This window comes from Teleopsis dalmanni, chromosome 1, assembly GCF_002237135.1.
Source record: "Teleopsis dalmanni isolate 2A chromosome 1, ASM223713v2, whole genome shotgun sequence".
Classification (NCBI taxonomy): domain Eukaryota; kingdom Metazoa; phylum Arthropoda; class Insecta; order Diptera; family Diopsidae; genus Teleopsis; species Teleopsis dalmanni.
In genome coordinates this window covers 48,379,834-48,403,829 of record NC_051846.1, presented here as the reverse complement: position 1 = coordinate 48,403,829, position 23,996 = coordinate 48,379,834, and the positions used below count along the sequence as shown (strand labels likewise).

Sequence of the window (23,996 nt, the reverse complement as noted above, 5' to 3'; positions counted from 1 at the left end):
TATATTATTTAATGTTTCTCGTATATTAAGTTATAAATAAACGGTCAGAATTATTTATAATAATTACTTATGACCAATTTATTCACCACATCTCCATATGTTGTCACTGTATTTCCCACCTTTCGATAAAACCACACTGAAAAAAAAAGTTCAAAAGTTGAGTAAATTCATTACTTAAGTACTGTGCAGAATTAAACAGCAGTCACTGGCTACTGTATTTCATACACTGTGCCCAGCGTCTGAATATTAAATTATAACTAGGCAATCTTATTAACTTAATTCTTAATTTTAAAAGATTTAATAAGCTAGACATATTATAAATCTTTTTCATATACTAATCTTGTATTACATTCACACCACAGACTTTCAGATTATATTTTCATGATGTCAAGACCTATAAACACCTTTTAACTTTAACTTTAACATTAACTTTAATATAAAACTTTAACTGTAATCACATTAAGGGACTCCATTTATTTCGATTTTTATTATGACGAAATTACACGCAAATCAAAAAATTCATAGATAAAAAATATTAGATTTTATCACACATCATTAGAATAAATTTAATTAGTTTTAACAGTTATTTGTTTCAATTGCTTTTTACCTATAATTCTCTCTGTTTTATTATATATTTTAAATATAAACTATAATTATTTTTTTAAGTTGTACTGCTGAAAAAAGTGCACAGCGCTCTCTATTGTTGAATAGTAATAGAAGGAATTATTGCTTTAAATAAGGTGAACTTTAAATAAAACTTTTTTTTTGTTTGTGCACTATAACGGAAGGTAAAATTTTAATTCAAACTAAATATATTATAAATGTCAAAATAATCCTCAAAGGATGCAGTGACGCGGTGACAAGTTTCCAACCCATTTTAAAAAATCCAAAAAATTAATATAATCATTTTATTGAATATTGCTCTATCGGAAGCTTTTGTTTGTTTACATTTTATATATAAAACATATGTCAAATGTCGGTAATTCCCATTTGACGAATTTATTTTTGAAGGTTGCATTTGACATTTTTCGCCTTAAATCAATTGATTTTGATTTATTTTTATAAAAGCTCTTTGTATGGAAAATTAACTTTATTAGTGGCCTTCATAATTTAAACCACTTAAATGGAACACCGTAAACGTGCTTTTAATTTAGTGTTATGATTTAAATGCAAAAACAATTCATTTCATTTTAATTATATTATAATAACTGACTTTTATTACAAAATATCTTTATCTTGTATCTGATATGTATTTTGACTTAAAATACGTAAGAGAAACTCATATTAATTTTACTTATGTTTTTTATTTTTATTCTTTGGATAATTATAGATATTTAAAATTCAGAAGTTTTTAAAGCAAGATGAATTCTTAATTTACATAATTTTAAATACAATTGCAGAAAGCTTAAACAACTTAATTTAATCCTAAAGTAATTGAAACCGATTTGATTCTATAAGAAAAAAACATATATAATTTTTTGTTTCTATGAATACGTAATATTGCTACTTTTTACAATTGCCATCAATGTTATAACACATAAATAAAAAACTGTAATAATAAAGACTATAAATTCTGTTTTACACATAAATGAAATTAGTAAAATAAACCTAATCTATTTAAAACATATCAGAATATATGTTGACTACTTTATGCCCAACTAAAATTTGCTATACACAATTACTTATTCTTCTATGTTTCTTTACTTTTCTACGTTAATGAAATGTTTGACATTGTCAGCTGTTTGAGAATATATTTTCGATGAACGAATATTGTTTCCGTCATATTTTCGCCTACATTGTGATTTTCTTCTACCACGAATATACTTTTTTTAAATAAAACACTAATACTTTATAATAAGTTTTATTGAAAATATAAATTATAAATATTAAATATGTTAACTAATTTAGTAAAAAAATTATTGAGACAGTTATAAAGAAACTTAAAAAAAAATTCTGTGATCTCTGAGCTTTTGTGTGTTTCACTAACAACAATAATAACAAGTTAATATTTTGTCATAACCGTTTTGTACAAAAACAGAATTAAGTATAAAATAGTTTCGTAATAATAATGTCCTTCGATGCAACCGCGTTACCTACTGAACTTCTCGTTGCACCGCAACCACTCATTGGTTTCTGTGGTTTGGATGTAACACGAAATAGTGTACATAAATCAATTTGGGATGCATTCAGCACTAATCGTAAAGCCGATAGGTAAACACATTATTTTAAACAAATTATAAACAAAAATAAATGATTTTTTTATTTGAAAATTGAATAGAGCTTCGGTCCAGTTCAAAGTGTTACCTGCTAACTATGATTTTCCAGTGGCAAAGCCAAAACGTGCTTCCTATGAATGGTATCATCCGAAAGGCATACTCAAACGTAATTGGATGTTAAAACATTTACACGTGCTGCCTTCAGTTGTGGTACTCTTTCAAGACATAGAATGGAATGATGCACAATGGACAGAGAAGCAAGTACAATGTGCCGCCACTATACAGGGACTTAAAAATTCATTACAAGTAATTATATGAATATATATATATAGAAATAACTTATTAATAGCATAATATGATTATCAGGAACGTAATACTCGACTTTGTTTGGTGCTATTACAAAAGGCTGCGCCTCTACCTCCTGGTGAAGATCTCTTAGCATCCGAACGTGCTGCAAGCCTGACAACTGCATGTGGCATCAACAGTAAAATGTTGTTTATACTGCCGCATACAGAACATTTATTAGGTAAACAATTTTTAAGAATAATATTGTTTTAAATTTATATAATATCCATTATATTATTCACATATACATTTTGTATTTATAAAGAATATTAAACTTATTTTAATCTTTTTATACCCTATAGGCTACACACTAAGACTTGAGTCTGCTTTCGTAGATATGGCTCAAGCATACTATACACTAATGTCCAAACGTATACGAACTCATAGAGATCAACTGACAGCAGCGCATGTGACGCTTAAAATTCGTCATCAATTCAAGCTAGGATTTGTAGCAGAAATGCGACAGGATTTCAGCACTGCACTTAAGTAGGTTCCTAAATCATTTATAAAATTTATACTAGTGGTTATATTTTTTTTGCATTTTTACAGGCATTATACTCAATCATATGCGGGCCTCGATGAAATTCGAATTACTGATACAAATTGTCTTGAAATAAAAACGGTAGCTGGTTTCCTTAATTATAAAATATGTAGGCTGATGTTTAAACTTAAAGTACCAAGAGATGCAATAAATCATTTTATAAGTCATATAGATAAATATAAAAATCGTGTGGGTTTTAAGGATTTATTATTCGAGCACTATGCGTGGCTGAGTACACAGTAAGTAATACTAATTCATCGTTAAAAATTTTATTGTATATTTTCTTTAAGGCATAGTGTATTTGCTGATCTATTTTGTGAAGCTGTGAAGAATGGTTTACCAGCCTTACAAACACAGCATCCTGGCATATACTTTCAAAAAGCAGCTGAATATATAATTAAGCGAAAGGAAGCCTTTTTTCAAAGTAGCGGTAGGTTTTTTTATATCTCATAAAACAGTGTGTAAAATGCTTATTAATCCCTAATGCTTTTAGCAATTCTACTTAGTCCTACGGAGCCAATGAGTCCTACAACATTACAAAACAATAATACAATGAATTTATATACAGAATTTTTTGGAATTCGCGCTGTCAAAACTGGCGAACCCGCTTCTGAACAACAAACTATTATGTTAATACGTGAAAATGAAAAATTATTTAATCATTCGGTAAACAGAAATATATAATAATGAATAATTTTTATAAAAACTTTAAAATAATATTATATTTTTTAGAATGCCATTATTAATTTACTTGGTCAGGCAATGGGACAATTTAAAATTTATAAATGTTTAAGGTTTCGTAAAAAACTTGCTATTGATATGGCGGAGGAATATTTTAAAAGTGGTGATCATGCCAAAGCCTTGACGTGCGTATAATATATTTTTATTCAAAACACATTATCACTACGTCACAAAAAGCGTTTCTATTATTTAATTTGGGCAACAACTGTTTTTATTTTTCCACTCAATATTTATTTTATATTTAGCAAGTATATTTAACGTAATGATTTGCTATAATTTGTTGAATTAATATTCATAATTTTTATATTTTTATATAGTTTATATAAAATATTTATATATTTATGTGTACATAAGAATATCAACATAAAATTATATATATTATACTTATAGTTTATATGAAATATTTATATATTTATATGTGTACATAAGAATATTAGCATAAAATTATTAACAATAATTTTGGAATTATTCATATGTTTAAACATTGATAAGCCTGTTATTTTATGCCCTTGATCTATTTAATATTCAAATATCAGATGAGTCTATAATTATTGTTTAGCATATTTTGAATAATGACTTATTATTGATTTATCATATATAAATGTTTATATTTGTTATTTAACGAAAAAGTTTTTTTTTTAGACTCTACTCATTAATGTTACCTGATTATCGCTCAGATAAATGGTCATCTATATTTTCGGATGTTTTAATAAAAACTCTTCGCTGTGCGTTAATAACAGCATCAATTGCTGATTATGTATTATGTAGCATTGAGGCTTTATCTCTGAAGATTCGTTCCGAACAAAAAGAACGAATTGCGGTATTAGAAAATCTTTGGAAAGTTTTTCAGGTAAATACAGAAAAACATATTACATTACTCTACTATAATTAATTAATTTTATATTAATTAATTTTATATTAATTAATTAATTTTAAGAGTGTGCCGCCAATGCCTCAATCACAAATAGCACCAGAAGTAAGAGATTTGTGGGAAAACACATTTACAACTATCAAATCACCAATACCTATCGATTTGGATAAACTAACCGAAATATTTGAAATGTGTACGACATTTGATGGTGCAGAATTAAAAACCAATGAAGAAGTCCGAGTACATCTGATAGTCAGGTAAGTGCATATAAGTGCATATATATTTTATTTTGAGTATAATTCTATAAGGCTTTTCGAATATGTTGAATATTTTAAACCTAAACTTAGCTACACAATAGTATCATAGTTACAAAAATTTATTCTGAATTTGAGTATTTTCATTACATAACTACAGTGGTTTTATATTATTTATTAATCGAGAGTTATACTGAGTTTTTTATTAAATTTTGTTTTATTAAATTTATTTGAAGCAATACTTCTTTTAAATGAATGGAGAATATCTGCATTGTTGTTGAAGATAGCTAACTGAGATAACATGATTTACTGAGAACAATAAATAGAACAATAAATCTGAGCACAGCACAATTACAATTTGCCGGAAACAACCTATTTTTACTATTTGTTATTACTATTACTATTTTTTATTATTTAGCCCTAAAACTACTATTTTTAGCGTATAAGGTCCGATTTTCTTGAATAATTATGGCACCTACCTCTTCTTATTTTTTCATTTGATATAAGATACCCAACTAAATATTTCTTTCGTTTATGTATTGGGCAAACTCTAGCACGTGTTTTGTGATCTTATTGTCATTCGTACAAATAACACAAAATTAATTAAAGTAAATTCTCAGTACTATAACGTGATGATTCATGCTAGAGAGCTTTATCCAAATTCCTACAATTACTTTTATTCAGTTGCCTACAATCCTTGAATTGATTAGGTTGAAAGTCTCTATAAAAGACAAAGATAGCCCTGATCATATGTCCTAATATAGCCTCCTCTGTTTTTCTCTTCTATCTGAATAAATGACAATAAATGAATAAATGACCTCTGCCTGAGCAATAAAATGGTAACTGCTCTACAAGCACGGAGACTGCTTCTTTTGTTTTAGAAAATTTCGGGAATTAATGTATATAAATTCGTTAAGAAATAAAAAAAGATTTGTTAGTTATTTTAAAATTTTAACTCCAAATATTGAATTTGAGTGCTATAAAATATTATTATTAATATACTTAATTTTCACTCCTTATTACCTTTGAAATAAATGACTGTCCCAGGCTATATGAAGTACAAATTTTATAAATAAAACTATAAAATATAGATTTTATTAAATAAAATAAAATACGATTTTCTAAAATAAAATCTATTTTTTATATAAATATAAAACTTTGATATGGAATGTACCCATTCCTACATGATTCGATAAAACTTGAGATGTAACTATAGTATAATAGTATAACTTTAGTAAATGTAGTATATAATACAATTTAATTGGATCAATAATGATCCCATTTTTAAGTATTATAAGTTGATTACAGTTAATGAAGCGCACTATGGTATTATTTACATTTTATTGTTATATTAATATAAATATTCGTTCTTATATGTGTTATTATAAACATTATTTTAATAAAAATTTTAAATAATACTTTCTAACATATTATATTTTTCTATTATAGACTACTCACAGATGTACCAATCAAAATTCGAAGGTTTTCTGTACTACTCTCTGATGGCACAAACAATTTTAAATTGCAAACATCACAATATAGTACGTTTTCTCAACTTTCGGATATGCGTGAATATTTTATAAATAAATCTACAACAAGTCCAAAAGTTTTACAATTCGAAAACGATCTAAAACTACAACCAAATATGTACTATCATTTTTTGTACACAACAGAAGCTCAACAATTCTTAGAAAATACGCAGTTACGTGTAACTCGTATAGAAACTGAAATGGGTACAGATAAAATATTCGCTTTATTGACCAAAAATGCTGCATTCACGATCAATGCATTTCGATATCATCGACGGACCAAAGACCTCGATGACAATATTGTCATTAATCCAATATGTTATATTGCTCCTACGTATGTACAATATAAATTGTATCTTTATTTATTATTAAATAAATTACATTTTTTTTTATTTTACTTTTGTGTAGATTCCATTTAGTCACGCAAACTAACCTTGACAATAAAACGATGTTAGTCAATGAGTATCATTCCGTGATCACAACTGTAAGCAATCCGTTCAATGTATTTTTACAAAATGTGGGTTTTAATATAAGTGTACCGAGTCATTTACGAAATAAAGGTAAGTTTTTTAAATATGAAATAAAATAATAAAATACATAATAAAATTACTCGTTGTGATTTTATATGAATTATTTGAAATTATATTTTTTAAATAATATACTGAATTTATAATATGTTTAGTTTACAGAAATTGAAATATTATTTTTCTAACATTGAAAAGAATCATCCCTATAATTTATTAATTGTTTAATTAATGACCTTAGTTGAGCAATTTAAAATTAATTAAAAACTTTTTATATAAAAATAATTTACTCATTTCATATATTTATGTACTGTTATCTATAATCTCACCAACAAAAATAAAATTCACACTCTATATCCGGTTTAAATTAAACTTGAATAAATATTAAAATTCTTGCGCTAAATATTAGCAACTATAAACTGACAATAATTCTGTTTGAGTACCTCAATTAAATATTCAATATTTTGGTAAACAGATTTGTCTCAAATCTATAATAATTTCATTTTGCAATAAATTAATTAATTTTTTTTTTCTTTCATTTCATATTATTTTAATTTATTTCACATTATTTCAATTTATTTCATATTCTTTTGTATAAATCCTCGTACAACATTAACGTTTGTATATATACCAGGATATGCTCGATTTGCACAGCCAATACCCCAAGAGGTTATGCCACATAGTTCGCCATTATAAACCAGTGGGCCGCCAGAATCACCCTGACATGTATCTCTACCTTTCCAACGTGCACACATCATAGATTTTGACAATACTGCTTGTCTTCTATATCTCTTAGTACATCTGCTTTTACTTATAATTTTTAGAGTTGCAGTCTTTACTTGATTCGATGTCCTTGAAGTACCCGATTTCGTTACACCCCAACCGGACACTTGAACACTTCTTCCAACATTTACACCGCCCGAACATAAATTTATTGTTCCAATATTTTCGCCCGTTAATGGGCTGCCCAATTTTAAAACTGCCACATCATTTCTCATTCTTGTCATAGTAAACGATTTTGGTATAGCAGCTTTAATAATTTTTCTTGTCACACTACCTCTATCAAGATACGAACTTCCGGCGTGTACAGTAAATCGCCGTAATGCCACGCCTTTCACACAATGTGCTGCCGATACCACAAATTGTGGTTTCACAAGTGCTCCTCCACATACAAATCTACCATCTTTCCGTAGATTTACTAAATATTTCATATTATCAATTGTTGTTTTCCGACCACCGATAATTTTTGCTCGGTTTGAAATATTTGCCGTAGCATTTCGGCTAACTTTCGCGGCGAATATTTGTCTCTCACCGATTAAAACTATGCATAAAACGATTAAAAGTGAAGTCCTAATGAAATTCATTTCCAGACACGCGAGTTTGTCAACTCTTTCACAGTTTTAAATAAAATAATAATTTTTTAATTATTTTTCTAATTTAATACAAATTTTATTTAAAAAATATTTGTACATATTTATTTTATTTCATAAAAGAAAATATAAAGAAGAAGTAAATATATAATATGTCATTAGTGCATGGCTTAGACCTCACTATTATTTATTTAATCAGTTGTTTAATAATAAATAAATACATAAAGTATTATTAACTCTAAAATTCTGAAAATAAATAAACAATATTTTTTAGATTTGCAAATTTAAATTTTACAAAAAGTGTATAATAAATAAATTGTATCAGCTTAGTCTTTATTAATAGCACATTTTATAAGAAAAGTCTTCGTTTTAATGTCAATACATAATAAATGATATTTAATAAATATCTTTATATTTCGGTGATTTTCCTACATGCAGTACAAACCCGATATTAAAAACGTAGTAGTACGAAAAAGTTGACATCTTCTTAGTATATAGGGAATTGAACGATTATTGAAATCGTTTTGTTTTAATTATCTCAAGATAATGAGATACTTTATCTAACCATATTTGAAACCTATGGTATACTACTTTATTGATTAATGTTTAGTATTATTGTTAAGGGAAGTGTTTGCTTGTTAACAGAACCCAGTTTAAGTCTTTGCCTGGCGGAGTTACTATATTAGCCGTTATTAGTGAGTTCAGAAGAATTCATATTTATTTGTTTATATGTGACTTTAATCTTTTCGGTAGATATTGTCTATCTACCTATCACAGCTAATTTTATTTAGCCCACACTCTATCCGATTCAAACCCTCTGGGACTATAGTTTAACCAATAGTGTTAATTGCATTTCTATTGTTTATTTCTTTCTTAATTGTATTAAGTATAGACCTCTTTTTCTATATTGACATATGATTTAGTATTTGCACTTTTACTGGTTATCGTTCCTGAGTTTCCTCGATAATTTAATAGCGTTCCACATAAGTTTGAAATCATAAAAAGCCTCTTTGGTTGTTCGTTAGGTAAAAATAAAGTCTACTGCAAATAACTATTATATAAGTCAATAAATAAAGTTTATATGTTGCCACTCCGAATTTTTTCTTCATGTTGTGTCGTCAATCAGATATTAGCTAGTCTTAAAATTATCTCCCTATATTATAGATATTCAAATTATTTAGTAATCCGTACTCATTCTTCTCAAGCCTCAGTAATTTTATAATATATGTGTGAATTCACTGAGAAATTCTTGAGGTCAGTTATAGATTCCGCATTAAGGTCCTATTTAAGTTACAACTAATCACCCCATACATTCAAAAAGAAGAAAGACATTTTCTTCGGAAAGTGAGAATTATTTCTACTTGACTGAGTAAAAGTACAATGACATGCTTGTGCTCTTAAACTTCCAGACTCTTGCTAACATAATACACTTGTAATCCTGAAAATTTTGTGTATATATTATTTTAGTCATGTTGACGTATACGTTTGTTCTATTGAAGAATTTAAAATCTGTGATTCTAGATATGGGTAGATTCATTTAATGTCTATACTCTTTTTTTCATTTTTTTTCTTGGTATGATTTTCAAACAGATCCACTTGCAGGTTTCAACAATTTCTCTTCCTTCAAATTTATTGTTAACTTGAAAAATGTAAAGCTTTTAGAGATTTTTCTATTTCTATAAAAGAGATTTTTCTATTTCTCTATTGAGGCTATTGAACTTGTAATATTATATATAGTAAGAGGCAGTAGATTTTGACTAAACTGTATATATATTGATTTGGACTCAAATAAACTTAAGCACTATATTATCATAATTCTATAATTAACCATACTGTATATAATCTCTCTTTTACTTCAATTGGAATTATCTACAAATATATACACATATTAACATATATCCCCAATAACAAAATAATAAAAACTAAGTCAAAGGCCAGGAATATATTTTTATTTGTCTCCAACAATAAAATATTTATTTATTTCATATTATTATTAATGAAATTTTTGACCACGTTCACATTAGTATATATACCGGGATAAGCATTGACAGCACAACTTATACCCCATGATGTGATACCACATAGTTCGCCATTAACAACCATAGGACCACCAGAATCTCCAGAGCACGTATCTCTGCCCGTCCAACGTGCACATATCATAGATTTTGTTAGCGTTTCTCTGCCTCTGTATCTTCTTATACATTGTTTCTTATTAAATAATCTCAATTGTGTTGTTCGCAATTGATTTGATGCAGTGCTGCTACTGGTAGATGTTAATCCCCAACCTGATACTCTAACAATTGTACCTGCTTTAAGGCTTGTTGTACATAAATTGATAGTTCCTATATTAGTACCAGTTAATTCACTTTCCAATTTTAAAATAGATACATCGTTTTGCATTTTTGTCATTGTGAAAGATTTTGGTATAGTCGTTTTGATAACCTGCCTTGAAACACCACCACTATCGAGATAAGTACTACCAGCATGCACTTTTAAACGTGAGGCAGCCACTCCTTTTACACAATGTGCTGCAGAGACGACATATTGTGGTTTTACCAATGAACCGGTACATATAAATGTACCATCTTTGCGTAAATTAACTACATAATTCATTGTATCAATTGTAGTCGTAGTTCCACCTATAATCTTAGCTTCAGTGCCGCTTGCTGCTGGTTTCTTAGCCACTGGTTTCTTCGCTGTAAGCTTATTTGCTGAAGCTTTTTTCGCTGATGTCTGTTTTACTTGCGTTTTTTTGGCTCCAACATTTTTCGCCACAGATGTATTTCTACCGGTTTTCTTCACTGCAGATCTATTAGCTGCAACTTTTTTTACTCTACTATTTTTTGCTTTTCGTCTAAATCTTTTCGATTGAGCATCGCATTCTGCAATGAGAATAGCACATAACGCCACTAAAATTATAATATTAATTATTTTCATATCCCGGACTTTGTTACTTCGTTGACTGGTGTTAACAAAATAATCCGTAAAAAATATTTATGCTCTTATTTAATACGATTTTTTAAGTAAACATTAAAAAAAATTAAATTTATTATAAATATTATTTATTTAATATAGCGAAATTTTCAATTGTCTTGACTATCTTTCACTTTATTCGGCATAACTTATTTAATCAGTTGTTTAATTATAATCAAATATTTAATGCACGTTCTATAATTACGTCTAATATGTCGTAAAACAGACACCTTTTAAAGTACAAATTACTTTATATTGTTTTTTAATATATTTTAAAAAATAATATATACTTAAACAATAAATGTATCACGTTTATATACAACTCAGTAGAGGATAAATATATATATGTTTAGTCCTTTACTATCCCTAAAAGATTTTCTAATTATTAATATGGTAGCAGATTCATTAAAAAGAGGCTTTGTCTTATTTGTTGATGACGACATTAAGAAAGTCGACTGAAGACATTAAGGCATTAATAGTCGACTAGGTATGTAATCTATAGGTAGCACTTCAGGAATAGGAACGAATTCTTAGTGTTAAAATTATTAAATTTGGTTTTGATTATATCAAAGTTAGGTACGCAGGTCAATCTTAGCCGGAAGTACATGCTTAGATTGATTATCCTTTCACAGCAAACAAATACAATAGAACAATTCAGCTCCTTCAATTACCTACCCCCAACTTAAAATAAACATTTATTTGAACGAAGGAACAGTTATATCAAATATTTATAGAATAAAATTTTTTAAACGGAACTAAAAGTTCAGCAAAGTTCTATATAAGAATAATTAATTTGTTTTTGTTATCAGTGCTGTCTCTCTGTTTCATTTAATAACTTGTATAGATCGATATAACTAACATTTCATAGAGTCGTGTCAGACGATACCCTTAAACAGGGCTGTTCAGACCAGATAAGATCGCGAGCCAATACAAATCACTGAATAGGTTGGAGGGCCGCAGAAATAAATAAATACTTTCATAATTTTTCGACCATTATGTTAAATTTAATTTTAGTAATTCTTTATTAATTTATTTTTTACAATTCTATCAATATCAGCATTATTAATATTAGTTGGATTGAAGTTATTTGGCCCAGTTGTAGAAAGAAATATTTACTAAAGTCTTTATCAATTAATTAAATTAACGTGAGGTGTAATAAATTATTTAGAATCTTTTTAATTCATTTATTTGGGTTACCATAAAAATAATTTAATTTAATGTTACTCAAAAATAACAAAGAAAAATTTGCCTAATTGTGGTAGATTAGAAACATGTTGCAAGCCCCACGAATATTAGTCGCGGGCTGCATGAGCCCCGTAGCCCGTGCTTTGGACAGCCCTGCCTTAAAATATGTTGTGATTGAGTCGCTTTTTATATTAAGTATTCTTGAAATTTTTTTAGTCACAAAAGCCATTTTTAAATTTAATAAGTGTCCGTACTAACAAAGTTTCCATATACCTCCAGCTCAAAAAGTACCCGGATTTTTTAAATAAAACATATAAATTTAAGTTTTATTCCAAATTTGTTTTATCTCCTTCAAAATATACTCCTTCTGAAGCGATACACATATGCTAACGCTTAACCCAATTTTCCGTACACTTTTTGTAAGCCCGTGCAGGTATGGCTTTTAGTTCCTTCGGCGAATTCTCTTTTACCGATTCAATCGACTCAAAACGCTTACCACGAAGTGGCAATTTGAGTTTCGGGAACAGGAAAACATCGCACGGATCCAGATCTGGCGAATATGGTGCCTGAGCGATGACAGTGGTGCCATGTTTGGTCAAAAAATCGGGTACAACAAGAATTTTCCATAGTAAAAATCGCTAAATGCACTTGCGGTAGTCTCACATTAACACCTGCTGTAAAGAAACTAATTGACAGATGGCGCTCAAATTTGTACCATATGTCAAGAAAGGGTGTACCAACATAACAAAAAATTCTCAAATTTTTGAAAAAGGTCTATTTATTAAGAAGTAGTTAACAAACAACAAAATCCGAATACTTTTTGAGCAGAAGGTATCTACTATGTTAAATATACTTTTAATATGTGGAAAAATATAATAATATCACTTCTAACCAGAGGAAACAATTTTTACAGTGTATTACAAATATTAATAACTAATACAATAAAGTTAAATATTTGTTATTTGTATTTACATATATTAACATGATTATATTCTATTATTGTTTTAGGTGTTTTGATATGCAGACAGATTTCATTCATAACATGCATAAGCTTACCTAAATAACTTTTATTTATGAAATTAATTTCTATAATATAAACTCCATAATTATTATGTATTAAAAGTTGTCAAATTTTTATTTCTAAAACTCTTTCTTACTATCTGTACAATAGTTCTAACGAATTTGTTGTATATATTGTGATTGTGTACTCTATCACACTGTTCGTTGATAAAAATGTATAAATTTCCTCCATATCTCATTTACCTATGGTTATATATAAAAATCGTTCAAAAGTTTCAACGCGTGACTTTAAAGTCGAGTAACTAATGGTTTTTTTTTTGAAAATTGTATGAAAAAATAATAGGTATCTGTCGAATACAAAAGCACCATTAAAATAACACTGGCGAGAATTTTCTATCAAGATAAATTAAAATGACACAACATGTAAATATAAATCAGTGAAGTTTCTAGGTGTTACATGCTATAGTCACCTACGACGACTAGTTGTTCGCCGCTAACCTTAATATATTACCGTTCAAAAAGACTATGAAATGAAATCATATATAATAAATGTAAATAAATTAGTTCGATGTTTTTTTTCTAAATTTTCGGATGTTTTTTTTTTGCGTAATACCATATATTTTGAATCAGTATCCATTACTTATAATAACATTGTAAATTCTATGTAATTAATAAGTTTTAATTTAAAGTAAAAATTGTATATTTTCAACAGATTTGATAAAAATCTGCGATTACTTTTGTACATAGGTATACGAGTATCTCATTCGCAATTAAAGCAAATTTTTTAATTTATTTTTATTACGTTGGTTTGATATTAACCACTCAACTAAGTATAGGAATTTTTCACTTTTAACGTAATGTGCACCATTAAAAAACATAATATTTTTACTTTAAATTTTTATTATATTTTTATTGATTTATCAATAAATGGTTTAACATATTTAACACTTGTAAAAACACCAGGCGTATTTTTACGTGCGCAACCTGCACCCCAGGAAACAATACCGCAAAGTTGACCTTTAAATACTGCTGGACCACCAGAATCGCCAGAGCAGGCATCTTTGCCAGGGGCCAATGTACAAAACATAGATTTTGTTACAGTAATATGTGAACCGTATTTACTTTTACAATCCTTTTTTGATATGAGCGGTAAATTTACCGTTCGTATACGATTTGATGGATTTTTATTAGATTCAGTAGTTAATCCCCAACCAGAAACTGTGACTTGATCTCCAACTTTCCAATTCGAATTACATAACTGAATTGTCTTTATATTAGCACCAGTCATTGGAGTGCTCAGTTTTAAAACAGATACATCCATATTTAAGGTTCGAGCTTGAAAGGAACTTGAAGTAAAGATTCTTTCAACGTTACGTCTTACGCCCGTATCTGTTAGATAAGTAGCACCGCCTACCACTATTATACTGCGCGAATTATGACCAACGGTGCAGTGAGCTGCTGTCACAACGTGCCGTTGCGTTACTAAAGACCCACCACAACTAAATTCACCATTTACACGTAATTGCACCAAATATGGTGTGTTACTTATCACATTCGTTGTGCCTCCTACAATTCTTGGATTCTGTACTGGCGAAAATTGTAGGGCACACTTTCCGAATAGTCCGAAGCATATGAATGCCAAAACTAAACTTATAATAAATGATTTGTACATTTGCAATCAAATTCACACACATTCATGAAATATTTAAAGCGTATTTAATTAATTGATTTATTTAATTAATATTGCTTGCTGATCCCAGACTAATATACGTCCTCTCCATTTATAAGTGAGTATTAAACTGAGACAATATTTCAATTTTTGGTTTATTTAAAATTTATATTTAATTATAAATATTAATATTTACTATAAAATATCTACATATTATGTACTAATTATTTGCAATAATATAATTATTGTTCTTTATATGTGAGCTGGTAGGAATAATTAAAATTTTTAATCACTGCAATCTGTTGCATTTTTTCTAATTTGTTTAGCTAAGCTCGTGCGAATAAATTAGTTTAATCATGAATTACAAAAGTATCTAATCAAATTCGTCTACTATAATTTCTATCCGACGACGATATGCAAACAAAAAAAAATAAATTTTGCCAATAAACAATTTAAAGAAATAATTTGAGGATATAAAATCTCAAATTCACTGTTGTAATCAAAGTTTATTATAGTTATTTAGGTAGTGCCTCAAAACAAAATTTACATTATTTTTAATAGATATTCTTACAAAAATTTGCAATTCTAATGACAATTGTATTCTTCTCTTGTGATAATATTCTGCTTTATATTACTTTTTATTTCTTTAAATTTCGTTGCTGTTGTTATATATCTATTTAAGTAGAGCTAAGTCGACATCTACACTGGTAAGACAAGACTTTGACAAGATTTTTATGTTCGAATACAAATACTTATTAATGTTAATTGTTTTTGTCAAATGTGACGCTCCATATGACGAACTGAAACTAGATGAGTTCGAACAATAATGAAGAAGTAACAACAAAAATTTAATTAAGTTATTTCTAAATTTCAATAAATTAATCAAATTTTTGTTGTTGCTTCTTCATTACTCTTCGAACAAATACTTATTATCGAATTTTATCTGTAAGCAAATATTTTTCGTGTAACTATAAAAATCTTGCCAAAAACCACCCAGTATAGACGCTGGGTATGTATTTACATATAAAGTACCTCAATATATATTTGAAAATTTTTGTAAAATTGTATTCCATTATCATAGACCCAATATACTTCGAGCTTTACAAACATATTACAAAGATTTTTTACTTTTTCTATACCTTCTAAAAAATAAAGATATTTGAAGTTGTCAAACTATTAATTAGTTATAGAGGTTTTGTCTGAATTCGATTGAAATTTCTTCGCAGCGTCTTTTTTTCGAATTTATAAATAAAAGAAAGTCGGATGGTTTGGTAAATATGGCAACATTTCATAACGTTATTCTAAAAATTTTGTTGTTGCAGTTGCTGACGCGCGATCTGATGTGTTGCAACTATGTTACAAAATATTTTCTTTTTTAAATCCGTCATTTTTTACCCTTAATTTCACAATCTGAATGATCCAAAATGTTCGTATACTAGATGTTTAGGACTTCTGCCTTCAATGTGGATTGTCAGGTCTGGCGTACTAATTGTTTGTTATCTATGATATAACAACAAGCCATTATTTATGCTCACATGAACTGGTACACAAGACTACCTCAAGTGCATTTAGCGATTTTTACTATGGAAAATTCTTGTTGCACACTATTTTTTGACCAAACACGGCACCACTGTCATCGGTCAGACACCATATTCGCCAGATCTGGCGCCTTGCGACTTTTTCCTGTTCCCGAAACTCAAATTGCCCCTTCGTCGTAAGCGTTTTGAGTCGATTGTATCGGTAAAAGAGAATTCGCTGAAGGAACTAAAAGCCATACCTGCATGGGCCTACGAAAAGTGTATGTAACATTGGATTAAGCGTTGGCATATGTGTATCGCTTCAGAAGGAGCATATTTTGAAGGAGATAAAATAAATTTGGAATAAAATTTAAATTTGTGTGTTTTATTTACAAAATCCGCATTACAATATGAGCAGAAGGTTAAAAAGATGCAGAAATTTCTTTAAATAATGTTTAAAAAAAATTTTTTTTGTTTTGTCCGGACAGGAGGGAAACGCTCCAGATGCCTTTTATCTATATCTATTTTTTTAAATTTATGCGATCCCAATTTCCGATAATTTTTTCTGTCACCGTCCTTGAGGAAAAATTTCCTACTTGCATTGCTAGCATTCTCCATCGACTGTCTGTCGATATTGTTGTTCCCCATGGGACTTGCTTGCCATCTTGCCTTTCGCTCTTGAACCTGTAGATCAATGGGAATATTGAAATGATTGCGCATAATACTTAGAACTGATTACTTGAATATGTTCTTCTTCAACTATGAAAGATATGCTGCGAACACTACAAAAATCATTCGACAAGATTTTACTTACAAAATTAATAAAAAATTATAACCGAATAAATTTTCATTAAAAGGATATAAGACGTAGTCTCAATTTATACTAAAAACAAATCGCAAATTTAAAAATTTTTAACAATAATCGAATAGTGGTATAATGCGCAAAAAGTTATTACAGAAAATAATCACTAAAAGCTAATATCTTATTACTTGTTTTAGTATTTTTCATTACTCCAGTTCTAAATAAAATATAAAGTTTCAACCCACTGTAATTAGCTTCATATATCATTTTAACACGATTAGTTTATCGGAGTTCCAAAACAATATAAAATATATTAATAAAAATTCATGATCAAATCAAAAAAAAAAATATTTTGATTTCAAAATAATTAAAAATAATTAAATCTAATATAATTTTTAAAAAATTATATTTTCTATTTATTATTATTTATTATTAATACAATAAAATTAAACAAAAAGATATAATTAACAATTATACCTCATAGTTTGTTTTAAAAAAGCATTTATTCTCGCACTTGCCACATTTGTGTAAACACCAGGATATTGAGATCTTGCGCATCCTATACCCCAAGAAACAATACCGCACACTTGACCATTATAAACTAGTGGTCCTCCAGAATCTCCTGAACAGGAATCCCTTTCGCCTGCTTCAGTAGCACAGAACATCGAACTTGTCACACTAACTTTGTCTGCGTATGCTTTAACACAATCCATTTTTGGTACCACTTTAATATTGGCTGTTCTTAACTGATCAGGTGGTTGGCTTTCATATTCATTTGTTATACCCCAACCTGATATTCTTACTGTCTGTCCTACGCCCGGTTGTCTATTGCATGTTCTTATGGTACCAATATTATGTCCACTCAATGCAGAATTCATTTTAATAATAGCCACATCCATATCTAAAGTAGCCGGTGAGTAAAATGGTGATACAAAATACTTCTGCACTTGTCTAGTCGTTGCTACTTCAGATAGTCGACTAACACCAGCATTTATGGTTAAAGAGCTGGGCACTACACCCTGTACACAATGTGCAGCAGTTAATACACAATTTTTTGTTATTAACGAACCACCACATATGAAACGACCGTTCTGGCGTAAATAGACTAAATACGGCATTTGATCTATTGTTGTTTCTACGCCGCCTACTATCCTTTCCTTCGTTTCCAATGTTGGTATAGTGTCTATCAAAAGGATACATACCAATAATGTATTACCGAATTTTAGAAAATGTTTTAAAAACTGTGTTCTACGCATTACGTTACTATCGCAAATGCCGTAGAAAGTGTTTGTTTAACTTTATTAGTACGTTTCTATATAATTGACATCTAAACTTAAGCAAATTGCTACTAATTTAAAGTAGTTCAGTTTGTGTTTCACATAAAAGGTAAATGCTATTTATATGTGTGCTAATTACTATTATTATTTGCTCTGAATTGTTATGTGTTTACAATAAGTAGTATTATTAAGTTACTATTCGAGTTTATCACGAGATCTGCCTAATTTGTCAACTTGAGCACAGCTTTTAAGGGAACATCAAAATGATTTAGTATTTTATAATATGCTAATAAACCTAATATTGACTCTCATTTAGACGTATTTATTTTAGTTCTATTTTTTTTATCTAGTACAACTTCAGCTTCACAACATTGTTTCGAATATCTGTATATGACCGTTATAGTGCATATTATATATATTCATTTTTACAATTTATTTTACTTTTTTTACTGCTTTGATACCTTTTTCGCTGTTTCATATCTAATAATCCATCACATATCTTATAATTCTCACTATGTTTGAATGATCATAACTGCATTCAATCGTATTAAATTGTGAAAGCATTTGCGGCTAATAGATAGTGATCGTTATTCCAAAAGTAAGCGTAAATAACTTACGATACAGATTTTGATCATATTTTTATTTGAATATATTCTTAAAGACTTGTCATTAGATTAAAATATAACATAAAATGTCTCCATTAAACATCTTCTGGTGCTGAATTAATTCAAGTTAATTTTTAATTACTTGTCACTACTTAAATGGCAGTAAGTTGGGCATAACTTCACAGAATTGTCCACAAAAATACAATTCTATGTATATATATATGTATATATATAATATGTATATATATAATATGTATATATACATGATGTATCTTCTATATGATGTATCTTCTACATATATATGAAACGCGATCGAAAATAAAAGTTTTTGTTAAACCTACGTCTAAAAATTTCGAGCCTATCCCTAGGTGTAAAAATATTTTTAATATAATATATGTAAAGAGTTTCTATGCCTTTATTTAAAATCAATTTTTTTTTAAATTAATTAATAAATTTTATAGCGTAACATATAAATAAGAAAACATTTCAACATTATCGTTCAAACTATATTTCTTTATTGGAGCCAGGATCTATTTGTTTTTGACTCCCTAAATTTGACTTTTTTATGGTATTTATATTTTTGCAAATTATAAAGGCAATTTTTAAGTAAAAACAAATTATAAAAAATTTGACAAACAAAACAATTATGCGCAGAATAAAATAGCTACGCAATTTTCGAAACATTCAATAAAAATCAGCTAAAGAACTCTACCGATCACACCTCATACGTCAAGTTATCAAAAATCTATTACATCTTTAAAAGAATCGTCATAAACTATTAACTTGCAAGCTGTTGTTTTCATGATATAATAACTAGATCCTATTTTGATACTAACCCATGTTATAGTCCATCACCCAGAATCAATAAACACAAATTCCGTATGTAATATAAGCACCGCTTCGTAAATATAAAGTTTGCTTTTGACCAAGAGTGTTATTGGTAACTGATCAAAGCAGTGGTCTGATTTCAAGAAATCTCTTTGTGTATATGGATAAGTTAACAAAGAAGATTATTGTATTGATTTAATTAACATCTATTTTTTTCTTACTGTAAAAAAAAGATGTCAATTGAGAACCTGTTTTCAATTGCTATATACAACTGCCTGTAAATTCAAAGACAATGGTCATGTCTTTTCATTATTAAATATTAATTTATTCATTTAGGGGCTTTCCTTTAAGTATCCTTGTGAACTGCAAAACCTCCCCCTAAATAGCATAATAAGTTTTGCCAAAGGTTCTAAGTGGTTTTAACTCTTAAGTTATCAATTTTACAATAACACAATGGGCTTATAGATCGAAGGTTTTCTTGGGATCGCCAATATAACCTACCTACCTACCTACTGAAAAGTGAGAAACGTTTAAACAACAAGTGATTATATAGTTATCTACAAAAGCATTATATATTTATTATATATAAGTTTATATAATATTAATAATATAATATTATAGTGTATTATATTTTCAATATATTCTTAATATAATTAAATGGTATTTTTTCTGAAAATTTGAATTAAAAATACTAACCAAAACTGGATTAATTTCAATTTTAAATGAAGTTTTTTTTAATCGATAATATAATTATCTTAAAAAATGTAGAAATGATGCTATATTTTCTACTTACTATTTTTCAAATTATTTACTAATATAATTCCATGCTGGGTTAGTGCAGAATTATTTTAGACGATTATTTTTTTGTTGCATATATTTTAGAGTAAAAAAAAACAGTTTTTTAGTTTTTAACTTTAATTTTTCGTCTGGTTATTAGTTTAGTTTTTAATGAAAATTAACAAAGTATTTAGTAAAAAATAAAATAAAGATAAATAAAATATATTTTTTAGGACGTTAATGAATTTGTCGTTTAGTATTTGCTTCATGTTCTTTGGCATATACTGTGTCGGCGGTCTATTCATGCTCAACGTAGGTTAACCTATTTTTAGGGCTGAATTAGTTATGCTGTAAAAAATCAGTTGACTCGTTCTACCTTAAGAAAAACAATGTGGTCGATTATTCGTGCTGAAGTTTAAATAATAGGAGGTTTTCATCATAAAAATCAAAGAAAGCATATATCAATTAAGCATTTTGAAATTGTATTGCATTTCTTTGTGTGTGAAGTATTTAGTGATCGAACTGAACTTGTATTGTTTGTGTTTTGAATGTTTTTTGCCTTGTTCTGCCGTTTTTATTTTGTACGTTCGATACGTCAACTATACTAATTCAGCCTTAAGAATTGTATTTCTCAAGCAATAGTAGATATTCATATATATGTAGTTTACAATAATTTCATGGTAGAACGATTTCATAAAAACGTAACTAAGTGTGTTCAATAAGTTCAACAATCACAATTAGATTGATTTCTTAATCAAAGAATTTATAATTATTAATATCTTATAAAATTAAAATCCATTTCTTTATTTATAATACCGTTTATTGATTTCTATAATGATATTGCTTTATTTATAAAACTTCTAGCTCTCCTTACAGAGGTATAAACACCAGGATATTTACTCCTCGCACAACCAATACCCCATGAAACAATGCCGCATAGTCTACCGCCACGTACAGCGGGCCCTCCGGAATCTCCGGAACAAGAATCTTTTTTACTTGTTGTTGCACAAAACATAGAGTTCGTCAGAGATGCTGCACCCTTGTAACGTGAAACACATTTTTTTCGAGCAATAATTGGTATTTTAACAGTTTGTAACTGATTCGGCACTGATACAGCGTTTTCACTTCGCACCCCCCACCCAGATATTTTTAATTTGTCACCAACCTTAAGCGGAGTATTACATAACTTTATGGTTCTAATATTTTTACCAGTCATTGGGGATGATAATTTCAAAACTGCCATATCTTTATTAAGAGTATTACTGTTATAGTTTTTAGGTAGTATAATTTTTGATACTGTGCGTCGAACGCCTTGTGCAGAAAGGCGTGATACTCCGCCTACAACAACATAATCTTTGACTTTACCCCCATATACACAATGCGCTGCAGTAAGTACATGCTGAGATGTAATCAAGGATCCACCACAAATAAAATATCCTTGATCCCGTAAATACACTATGTAACGTGTATTCTTAATAGAGCCTGCTACACCACCGACAATCCTGTCATCTTGTTGTACATCTGCTAATATATGACTGCTGCTTAAAAATAAAATTGCTAATGTTAAGAGCAGAGAATTTAACGTTTTTGTCATTTTCAAGATATTTTCTGAACTGAATTCATTTAAAGAATTCGCGTAAATTTATGTGATTTAGTGGTATAAGGTTTTTGGGGTTCAAATTTATTGCCATTTTTAATTTTAATTTGCGAATTTTCCTTTTTTTTTATAGACAACTGTCTAAATACTAATATTTACCAAATAATTTTATTATTTTGGAGATTCTTTATGTGTATTAAAATCTGCCTCTAACAATAGACGGACTAAATTAAGAATAAATTTTAGTAAACACAAATGTTTTATTTAATATAAGAACAATTAATTTATATTGTATGAAAGAGAATAATCAATTTATTATACGAGTCTATATATATTTAAATATTAATTAATCAAGAATAATGATATGTTATGTCATTAAAATGGCCCATTGAACCCAATTTTTCAAACCAGTTTTGAACATTATTTGGTTTAATCTATAACAATAAATTTATATAAATATTTATTATTATTTTAAATCAACTTAGAATTTTAATAGCATTTAAAAAAATGAATTTAGATATAATATTATTTTGTTTTAACATATTTTAAAAATTAATAAACAATTTACTTTTTAGTATAGAGTACGCTTTATATTTATATCGAACCCCTCTTTACTACATTATTTATCTTATTTTCAAGATTTCAAATATTTAAATAGCTTATATAAACTTTAAATATTATAAAGTTTTTTGTTATAATGAACATTTTTAAATGTATAATATTAAAATCAAATATTTAATTTAATATAAAAAAATTTTAATTGAGATTTATCCGTATTATAAAATAAAAAGTATTCGTTATTTTTATATGTAGTGAAAATTGACTTCTTTTCAACGAAATAATTTATAGAAAGGTTTTCAAAAACTAGTGAACTGCAACAACAAAAATTCATTTTTGTATTATTTTAATTAATTAAATTTTTGACTGACCATGCAGTTGTTTCGAGTATTGCCAAATACCCATGATCAGTGGTCTTAGAAATAATTCCTATATTTAATTGTTCGTAAATAATTCTTGTATTTAATTATGTGTAAATAATTCTTGTATTTAATTATGTGTAAATAATTCTTGTATTTAATTATTCGTAAATAATTTTTTTGATACTGCAAAAACCAGGAATCGAACTCGTGTCCTACCAAATTTGAAAATAATTTATTAATCCAAACTAGACTTTAAGCTTTAAACAATTAAGCAGATGCCTTTATTGATGTCAATTTCGTGTTACAGAAATTGTTAAAAATAATAATATATAATTTATATTTTATTCTATAAAATAATAATATAATTCTGCAATGAACTTTTTTCTTCATTCTAGTAAAATCTTTAAAATGTAACGAATTTGCTCTAAAATATCA

General features: G+C 28.0%; 3 protein-coding genes across 3 annotated transcripts in view; 1 reads left to right on the top strand and 2 right to left on the bottom strand.

The window, feature by feature from the left end:
• The first annotated feature begins 1,938 nt into the window (after positions 1 to 1,938).
• LOC119668214 (trafficking protein particle complex subunit 11) overlaps positions 1,939 to 23,996 on the top strand; it is a 41,515-nt gene continuing 19,457 nt past the window's right edge. The window contains exons 1-12 of the mRNA XM_038077659.1: positions 1,939 to 2,211; positions 2,279 to 2,522; positions 2,583 to 2,742; positions 2,864 to 3,047; positions 3,111 to 3,341; positions 3,393 to 3,532; positions 3,596 to 3,768; positions 3,835 to 3,968; positions 4,486 to 4,693; positions 4,781 to 4,971; positions 6,418 to 6,831; positions 6,906 to 7,057. Coding sequence (XP_037933587.1) covers positions 2,069 to 2,211; positions 2,279 to 2,522; positions 2,583 to 2,742; positions 2,864 to 3,047; positions 3,111 to 3,341; positions 3,393 to 3,532; positions 3,596 to 3,768; positions 3,835 to 3,968; positions 4,486 to 4,693; positions 4,781 to 4,971; positions 6,418 to 6,831; positions 6,906 to 7,057 — 2,374 coding nt within the window. The 5' untranslated portion in view covers positions 1,939 to 2,068. The remainder of the gene's footprint in view (positions 2,212 to 2,278; positions 2,523 to 2,582; positions 2,743 to 2,863; positions 3,048 to 3,110; positions 3,342 to 3,392; positions 3,533 to 3,595; positions 3,769 to 3,834; positions 3,969 to 4,485; positions 4,694 to 4,780; positions 4,972 to 6,417; positions 6,832 to 6,905; positions 7,058 to 23,996) is intronic.
• LOC119668215 (trypsin beta-like) lies at positions 10,335 to 11,349 on the bottom strand. Its single transcript, XM_038077660.1, has one exon. The coding sequence runs from the start codon at positions 11,326 to 11,328 to the stop codon at positions 10,369 to 10,371; it is 960 nt and encodes a 319-aa protein (XP_037933588.1). The 5' UTR covers positions 11,329 to 11,349; the 3' UTR covers positions 10,335 to 10,368.
• Positions 14,464 to 15,334, bottom strand: LOC119668216 (seminase-like). Its single transcript, XM_038077661.1, has one exon. It carries the CDS (start codon positions 15,239 to 15,241, stop codon positions 14,471 to 14,473), a length of 771 nt encoding a protein of 256 aa, XP_037933589.1. The 5' UTR covers positions 15,242 to 15,334; the 3' UTR covers positions 14,464 to 14,470.

Excerpts from the sequence above, each read along its gene's own strand:
- LOC119668215 (XM_038077660.1), bottom strand. The coding sequence starts at position 11,328 with ATGAAAATAATTAATATTATAATTTTAGTGGCGTTATGTGCTATTCTC.
- LOC119668216 (XM_038077661.1), bottom strand. The coding sequence starts at position 15,241 with ATGTACAAATCATTTATTATAAGTTTAGTTTTGGCATTCATATGCTTC.